Source organism: Geospiza fortis, unplaced genomic scaffold (assembly GCF_000277835.1).
Source record: "Geospiza fortis unplaced genomic scaffold, GeoFor_1.0 scaffold23, whole genome shotgun sequence".
NCBI classification, from domain to species: domain Eukaryota; kingdom Metazoa; phylum Chordata; class Aves; order Passeriformes; family Thraupidae; genus Geospiza; species Geospiza fortis.
Genome location: NW_005054303.1, coordinates 11,708,274 through 11,717,402, shown reverse-complemented (window position 1 = coordinate 11,717,402; position 9,129 = coordinate 11,708,274). Strand labels below are relative to the sequence as shown.

At 43.6% G+C, this 9,129-nt stretch overlaps 1 protein-coding gene across 1 annotated transcript; it reads left to right on the top strand.

The window, feature by feature from the left end:
- Nucleotides 1–547: 547 nt before the first annotated feature.
- Nucleotides 548–6,186, top strand: JKAMP (JNK1/MAPK8 associated membrane protein). Its single transcript, XM_014311880.1, has 5 exons — nt 548–697; nt 3,181–3,387; nt 4,388–4,569; nt 5,220–5,296; nt 5,607–6,186. Exons 1-5 carry the CDS (start codon nt 636–638, stop codon nt 5,823–5,825), a joined length of 747 nt encoding a protein of 248 aa, XP_014167355.1. The 5' UTR covers nt 548–635; the 3' UTR covers nt 5,826–6,186.
- The last annotated feature ends 2,943 nt before the right edge of the window (nt 6,187–9,129 follow it).

Genomic DNA, 9,129 nt, shown 5'->3' with positions numbered 1-9,129 from the left:
AGGGCGCGGGCGGGAGCCCCGGCCGGGCCCCTGCGGGTCGGTACCGGGGGCGGCTGGGGCGAGAACGGCTCCTGACCGAAACAGGAGCTGCACCGTGACACGAGGTGCTGGGGGCTCGGTGCCGTACCGGGGCTGGAAAAGCTGACCCAGAACGGGGTGGTGCGGGGAGATGTGCTGAAATGAGTCCCTGTGCACGCCGGTTTTACCGGAGTGCTGAGGGAGAGCCAGAGCCGGGAAGGGTGGGGTGAGACGGGAGAGCTGTGGTTGTGAGCAGCCTGCTGAGGGAGCTGAGATGAGAGGGAGTGGCGTGACAGCAGGAGAGGAAAATGGAGGCTTGCATAAAGGCTTTTAATCATGCTTCACCCTTGTTTATATTAAAAAAGAAGAGTCAGAGAGAGCAAGTGTAAGCTGAGAAATTACTGGGGTTATTGTTTCATCTCTTTAAAAATCTGGTCTGTGTCTTGCCCCAAGCTGTTTTTCCACTAACTGCAGAGATTTGCTGTTGGTGGTGGGATTGTCAGTCCAACCTCTGCCTTCTGCAGGTGTGTCCTAGAGGCCAAAGAACGGATGACCACAAAATCTGCAGGGAGTGTTTGGGATCTCCAGACCGCTACGACTGGCTGTACCTCGGCTTCATGGCCATGCTGCCCCTGGTTTTACACTGGTTCTTTATTGAGTGGTATTCTGGAAAAAAGAGGTTGGTGTAACCCTTTTTCTAAATGAGCTGTTTAAAATTGGAAATATATTACTCACAAGTGATCAATCTGAGATGCTGAACTGAACTGTCCAGCAGTTCTTATGATCCTAGACTGGTTTGGGTTGGGTGGGAACCTTAAAGATCATCCAGTTCCAGTTCTCTCTCATGGGCAGGGACACCTTCCAGCAGACCAGGTTGCTCAGAGCCCCATCCACCCTTGTTGATTGAGCTGATACGGTTGCACAGAGTTTTAGAGCAGTGGTAGGAGGGTTTATTTACAAATGTAAATGTCCTGCAGGGCACCCTGGCCAGTCACTGCCCTGAGGGCATGGTCTGTACCTCTTTAATGTGGCAGTGCACAGCCCATCTGGCATTTTGGGCTGGATTTGGTTTCCCAGCAGACAGAAGCAGCAGGTTGTATCATCCCCTCTCCCCTGGGTCAGTATCAGCAGGGCTGCACAGGTGCAGTGAGAGGATGGGTTTGAGTTTTCTCTTCTGGGTATTGAGTTTTATATCTGAGTTTTCTCTTCTGGTATATGTATTCTGCGTTTGGGTCTTGATAGCAGAGCTGCTGTGGCCTTTACATCAGAGAACTTCTGTAAAAAAGAGGTTTAAACCCACAGCTGCATGTGGCCATTAGGTGTTAGACTGGAGTTTTTTAAGGAGTGATGGCTCTGGAGTGAAGTGAGCTGTCCATGGCAGGGGGTTGGAGCTGGGTAGTCTTTAAAGTCCCTTCTAACCCAAATCATTCTGTGATTCTCTGAGCACTGAACAGATAGGGGACTGGGAATGTTTAATATATCCATATTTACCATCTTCAACCTGCAGCTTTGGCAATTCTGCTTGTATCACAAGCAGCAATGTCACCCCTTCTGAGATGTGTGGTGCATTACCCTCACCACTCTTTTCTTTTACACACTAAACCACCTGGGATTGTCAAAGAGCTTTCACACTGAGCAGGTTTTAGCTCTGCAGAAGGCTCTGTGGGATTCCAGGGCTGTTGGGATTTGCAGGAGCTGGCAGCATGGTGTGGGATCCCAGGAAATTCCTCTGGCTGCCCTGGAGGACTCGAGACCCTGTCAGGGGGCTCGGAGACCTTGGCACAGAGCCCAAGACCCATGGAAAAACAATTACCAACCTTTATATGAAGAATTACAAGTCAAGAGATGTCATTATGGAGCATGACACAGCACAAAGTACCACGACTCCATCAGAAGGGTGCAAGAGAGGTTTATTATAGCAACATGTTGCTTTTATACTCTTTCAAGATATTTACATTCACTTAATATACACATTCACTGCCCATTGGTTATAGGAAGGAAACAAAGTTCTCAGTAGGTGATCAGGGAGCCAAGTCATTCTGTGAGCCAGCTAGAGTCCATATCTCTTACCTTTCTCTCCTTCATCACATCTCCATGGTGACAACCTCGGTGTCTTCCTCAGGAGAGATATGGGGCTTTCCTTATCATCAGGAAGCCTTTGCTGGCTCACAAGAACAGCACAGAATCTTTCCTACAAAGAGAGTTTAAGTAGAATAATAGTTAGTTTGTCACAGGGTGAAAAACAGATTTCTGAGGTTTTTTAGAATGGGAGTTCGGGGGCAAGATGGAGGAATCTGAGCGTGTCCAGTCTTTCTCCTTCTTCTTCTTGGCCTCCATCTTCTGGGTGATGTTGGCACTTACATATTGGTTTAGAGTAGAAGCTCACTGTCTAACACAGGTGATAGGTATTGGGAAGTTATGGTAAATAATGTACACGTAGTTTTTAGTATAAAAGATAACACTGCCTCTGAAGGTGCTCAGTGTGCCTCAATCCGACCTGCCAGACAGACACTGGGGGGTCAGAGAAAGAATTTTATAGATAAGAAATAATAAACAACCTTGAGAACAAGAACAGAAGAATCCTGACTCCTTCTTCGACTGCCAGGCTGGGAGAAGAGATTTAGTAACGCATCTCAGGGTGGCTGTGGCCAGCAGAGATTCTGAGAGCCCAGCAGTGACAGTGAGACAGAGTAGAAATTCTCCAGAGTAGAAATCCATTTTGATTTAGGTGAAATGTACATCTTTGAGTTAAGTCTGTAGTTTGAAAACATAGCTATTTAGTCTGACTGCCTGTTCTCATAAAAAGCCTAGGCTCAGAGAAACTGCTTCAGTGAAGGACAGAGATAAGGGGAGGGAGACAGACACTGCTGCGAGAGCAGGTCAACCTGACCTGGGAATTCTTTGTGATAAAGAAGAACTGGTGGCAAATGTCACGTGAAATTTGTAAAAATGAATATGTATGAACCTATTGTGAAATTGCATGCATATGGATTTGGGAGGGGGATAAAAAGGGCCCTGGAATTCCCAGAGGTACGCATGTCTTTTAAGGAGAGCAATCTCCATGTGTGTCCAGCGCTGTAATAAACATGCTGGCTTTACAGCTTTCACAAAGTTGTGCAGTTTTGTTTATCTCCACAAAACAACAGTGCTGTTGTCCCTTAGCTCCAGCGCGCTGCTGCAGCACCTGACAGCCCTGCTGGAGTGCAGCGTGGCAGCCCTGGTGACCCTGCTGCTCAGCGACCCCGTGGGCTCCCTGCACATCCGCTCCTGCGCCGTCAAGAAGCTCTCGGACTGGTACACCATGCTCTACAACCCCAGCCCCGACTACATCACCACCGTGCACTGCACCCACGAGGCCGTGTACCCCCTGTGAGTGTGCACCCCCTGTGTGTGTGTAACCTTGGGTGTGTGTAACCCTGTGTGTGTGTAACCCTGTGTGTACCCCCTGTCAGTGTGCACCCTCTGTCAGTGTGCACCCTCTGTCAGTGTGCACCCCTGTGTGTACCCCCTGTGAGTGTGCACCCTCTGTCAGTGTGTACCCCTGTGTGTGCCCCCTGTGAGTGTGTAACCCTATGTGTGCCTCCTGTGAGTGTGCACCCCCTGTCAGTGTGTACTGTACCCCCTATCAGGGTGTGGCCCTGTCAGTGTGTGCCCCCTAGGAGTTTGTACCCCCCTGTCAGTGTGTACCCCCTTGCCTCTCCTCCAAGCTGCCAAAATTGTTCAGGTAGAACTGGGATCAATGGCAATCAATCCCCTGAATCTTTTGTGCATTGAGCTGTTTTACATGGATGTAGCAATGTTTAATGACTTTCTGAGTAATCAAAGAAGGTGGCATAGCCCAGGCTATGACACAGTCAGTTTAGTTGGAAAAGACCTCTGGGATCGTTGAGTCCAGCCTATGGCCCAACACCATCATGGCACTGAGCGTCAATTCCTGTCTTTCCAGATTAAAGATAATTTCCAGATTAAAGATAATTTCCAGATTTTAAACATGTCCAGATGTTTAACATCTCTAGGGATGGTGACTCCATCACTTCCCTGGACAACCCATTCCAGTGTCTGGTCATCCTTTCTGTGAAGAAATTCCTCCTGATGTCCAACCTGAACCTCCCCTGGTGCAGCTCGAGACTATGTCCTCTCAGGATGTCACTTTGTAGCTGATAATTTCTTTTTTTCTTTTCATTTTCCTGTCCTTGGAAAGGAAACATCCTGACTGTTTCCCCTAAGGAAAAGTGAGCCCATCATTCTCTGTTTAAACCTTTTACCCATAAAGTCTTTAGAGTTCACTGACTAACCCCAAATTCCTTGGCTGTGACCTCTGTGAGAAAACTGCACGTTTTAAGGAGTTTTTCTTTTTTTTATTCTCCAGGTACACCATTGTGTTTATTTATTATGCCTTCTGTCTCGTGCTGATGATGCTGCTGAGGCCTCTCCTGGTTAAGAAGATTGCATGTGGTTTGGGAAGATCTGATAGATTTAAAAGCATTTATGCAGCACTCTACTTCTTCCCCATCCTCACTGTGCTGCAGGCCGTGGGAGGAGGCCTCCTCTGTGAGTTCTCTCCTGAAAACACTCCTGGACATGCCTATCAATGCACACTAAGAAAGGACTTAAGGGACAGAAAGAAGGGACACTTTCTGCTTTGGGAATAAGGATGTTGCTTAGGGTTATTTTGAGGAGTTTCACCTGAAAAGGTTGCTTGTTAGGAGCTCTATCCTTATCAGGCTCCTGACCAACACTGCTTTGCTTCAGCCAGTGCTGCCTGAGAGTGTCCCTTCCCCCAAAAAGGAGAGAGGGTGGGAGAGGAAAGTACTTCAGAGTGAGTTAGTTCCACTTCTTGCTAAGGCAGAGTTTGTCTCATTTCAGAGTTGGATTTCAGTGTAAATTTGGGGAGACTGGCTATTTTTGATTTAGCTTCCAGCATTCTTGTCACATTTGGAGAGGTGCCACAAAATCCCCACTCAGCCTGACTACTTTTCTCATTATCATTTTTCAATTTGTGGTATAAGCATTGAGTAACTCCACTGAGAAATAGCAGAAAACCTCAGAGGGAAGAGCTGTGCAGGTTGTGCTTGGCTGACCCTCACATGCTAAGAGGCAGCTAGAGCAGCTCAGTTTGCTTCACACCTGTGGAAAAACTTTGCTGAAGGATAGGCTGTGCCATTTTTCTGCCTGCTAATGTGTTGCATGTTTGCCTTTAGATTATGCCTTCCCATACATCATCCTGGTGCTCTCTTTGGTCACACTGGCAGTGTACATGTCTGCTTCTGAAGTGGAGGTGGGTAAACATGTTTCCTGTGTTAAAAGAGTAAAAAAGACTTGAGTGAGCTGAGACCACTTTGTCTCTTGCCTTTTCTCTGTGGTGTATTTTACATCTAAGCCTCTTCCTTTATCCCTTCCCCTCTTGGCTGGAGGAATCTCATGTGAGAATTCCCTCTGATGGTGCACTGAGAAGCTGGGTGTGTGCTGGAAGGGCTCAAACCCAGGAGCCTTCACATGGTTTTTGTGCTCTGCCTCTCACACCTCTTAAATGTCATGTGTTGGCTAACAGGCTGACTGCTAACAGGAAATTGTGTTTATTTTGCAAGTTTTTCAAGGATCTGCTCGTGAGGAAGAAAAGGCTCGTTGTCCTCTTCAGCCACTGGTTACTCCATGCCTATGGAATCATCTCCATTTCCAAACTGGATAAGCTTGAGCAGGACCTGCCTTTGCTTGCCTTGGTACCTGCCCCTGCCCTCTTCTACCTGATGACAGCAAAGTACACAGAGCCCTCACGGATCCTCTCTGAAGGTGGGAATGGACACTAAAAAGAGCCTGTGCCAACAACTCTGTCCCAGTGATCTGGATGAAGCAATTTCAGTGCTTGTCATGCTCTGGAAACTTTTGTTTTCAAAAAGAAGTTGTTTATGTGCCAGACTTCTGGTGAAACACCTCTGGGTGAGACTGTATAATATTAAAAAGCTGCACTTTGTATTCTTCCTAAGTCTCTGGTATAGATGGAAAGCAATGTCTTTTTATCTATTTATCACTGTGAATCTGTGTAAAAAGCTTGTGACACACCCTAGTACAATGGTTTGCTTGTGTATTGTTCATTTCCTAACATGATATTTGAATAAAACAATAGAGCCTGGTTTTCAATAGACTTTAATAAAAAAAATAGAGCTTGAATATACCAGAGAACTTAATTTTTCATCACATACTCTAGCTTCTCTCCCCACCAGTGGAAACAGACTGTCTTCTTCCTTCCATCAAAAGATAAAACATGTGCATGATTCCTCATGATGTTTGAGTCTGACTGCTGGAGAAGAAATGCACTGTAAAAGGAGAAGAAATGCACTGCAAAATTCTCTGTAAGGTAGAGTTTATGCTCTGTGTGTTTCATTTATGGAGACCTTCCTGGAGAGCATTAAATAGATCAGATTAAAGATTTTCTTTTTTTGGCAGTTGGGTTAGTATTGGTCACCAGAACTTGATGCTGTAGAGGGTCTAGAGGAAGATGCAGATCAGTGCTGAAGGGCCAAAAACAGAACCAAAAGTAAGAAGATCCTCTCAAATTAAACTCTTACTGTATGGCTCACTGGCTGTAACTGCATATTTCTGTATGTCTGTGACAATAATGCTTTTTTCATCCTATCACCTGCCAGCACTGCTAAGGACAGAGTCTGCCAGGAGCTCAGAGGCTTTGAAAGGTGTCACCTCAGCCAGGCTGCCTTGAGTGTCACTCTCCTCCATGGAAGGTTTGTTTTTGTTAAATCTGATAAACCCTTCCTCATAGCTTTATGTGATTTTTTTATTTTCATGTGAAATGCCACTTGACAGGTTCACCGCACCTAAAAATTGTGTGCAAACAAACTCACTCTTGCATGCAGAAGTGAGGTTTTATTAAAGGATTGGGGAAGTAATTGATCTTAAATCAAATCTGTACTGCTGTGTACAATGTTTAATTTGCAGACACAGTGATCTAGAGGAGAGTTCTAAAATTCGTGTTAAATACCACATCTGAGGACTTTACTCATTCATGTGTATTTCTGTGTGAACTGTGTATTGGGCTTAAATGTTATGCTGGATTTTGGGTTCAAATATTGTGCTGGATCTTGTTTTTAAAAGGAAACTAACAAGTCCCAGGTAAAGAGTACATATTTTGCTCGGTCTGGAAAACAGTGTGTTGATTTTGAAAGAATGAGAGATTCTATTAAAAGCAAAGCTTATGGGAGGGCACTGCACCCCATGGACCTAGCCTGGCACCTCAACCACTGACCCTTTCTGCTGGACTCCAGTGCTTTAGCCTTTAGCAAAGCCTGGAATGTGAAATACAAATTAATAAAGCCTTTTATCATCTCCCAGTAGCAATAAAAGAATTATAAATACATATACAATGGCAGCCACAGGAACAGCAGTACAAATTACTCGCATGAAAATTTTAAAGAAACATAAACATTAATTAACCACAGTCCTGCAGTGATAACCACCCAGCCACAAGCTGCAGGAGTTGAAGTCTGTTCATTTTATTTATCCTTTGAGGAAAGGCAAACAGTTCTGGGAAGATCAGTGATGCTCAGACTATTTTACAGCCCCCTCATTGCTATTACCACAGCTCTTCAGCAAGTGGAAGTTAAGGATGATGAAGGAAGTTAAGGAATACCTGAAAGCATTTCTGGTTCTTCACAGAAATCACAAAATTCACAGAATCACTGGGTTGGAAAAGACCTTCAAGATCATTGAGTGCATCCATTCCTTCCTAACCTTAATCCAATCTAAACCTCTTTTCTTTCAGTTTAAAGCCATTCCCTCTTGTTCCATCACTGCTATGTCTGATGAAACCAGCAAAGAATTAATATATTGTGGGATTTAGCAGGAAAAAAGAAGTGTGAAAAAATAAAAAGTTCAGTATATCTTACAGTGATCACCCATTCAAGATTTTTTGACAACCAGTCCTTCCAGCTTGTATTGTAGCCTGCTATAAAAACCACTAATCTTTTTCCTCTTATTGCTGAATTTTTGTTGGCACTGCATTCAGTATTTCCCACTCATTTTCCAGAAATTCATGTAGTGACACAGTACAATTTTTTTTTTCTTAAAATGAAAAAACCCCTCACAAAATGTTAAGAAACTTGTTTTGCTTATCTTGTTTTCCCATAGCTTGACTGGCCACCAGACCTGTAGCTCTGCAGGAACCTTTTCAAGGTTTACCCAATCCTTGCATTAAAAAAACCCCAAAGTTTGCTTTTCTGACAGGATAACTGGTGAAAAAACTTACTTGATAGTTTATTTGAATTTCTGTTAAAGCCACCCCCATCTGGAAAAATATTACAAGGCTGATGAGCTGAATGAGAACAACAAGAACATTATGAGGTACAGATTTAAGGAAAGCTTGAGTATCAGATCAACAAAAGGAATAATATCAGGAAAAAATGTTTTTATAGCCAAGATTTTATAAATTGCTGGAAAACACAGATTTAATAATTTGCCTCATATGGCTTCAAAGACAGTAGTGGCTTATTTGCAAAATGCAATTTTGTTTTTTACATGGTAAGTGAAAAAAAAATCAGTACAGCAGAAAATTTAAGTTCATCTTTTGAATAAAGATCTCCTCTGACCATCCCTTGAGAAGATTTACAACAGAGTTAAGAGTTAAAATGGGGTAGATTGCTGTGACAAAAAAAATAAAATATAAGGACTGAAAGATTTTCTCAAAAATGTCATCTTAAAAAGAAAAAAGTATATTTGTTTTGTTTTGTTTTGTTTTGAAGTAGTTATTAACATGTTACCACAAAGCACTGTCAGGTCATTCTGCCTTTTGCCTATTCCTGGCTTGAATTCACTGCAAAAATATCTTTTATTATTGCTCTGTGAAAAAAAATAATTACAACTGAATATACCACAGTTTTCTAAATATTTTCCAAAGAGTTTCACTGTTTCTAGAGAGATCAGGAAGAATAAAATGAGTTTTTGCTTATGGAAATACAAAGGTTAATGTATTCCTCTGACATTAAAAAGACAGTTTTTCTTTTAACAACATCATCCACTTCACCCTGTTGAACAAATTTTAGGAGTTTCCAAAGCCAACACAAACCACTCATGTCTATGGCACCAAATAAAATGGGTGAGAAC

Coding starts and splice junctions, on each gene's coding strand:
- JKAMP (XM_014311880.1), top strand. CDS start 636: ATGGCCATGCTGCCCCTGGTTTTACACTGGTTCTTTATTGAGTGGTAT. Junction 3,388..4,387: donor CACGAGGCCGTGTACCCCCT/GTGAGTGTGCAC, acceptor TTTATTCTCCAG/GTACACCATTGTGTTTATTT. Junction 4,570..5,219: donor CGTGGGAGGAGGCCTCCTCT/GTGAGTTCTCTC, acceptor GTTTGCCTTTAG/ATTATGCCTTCCCATACATC.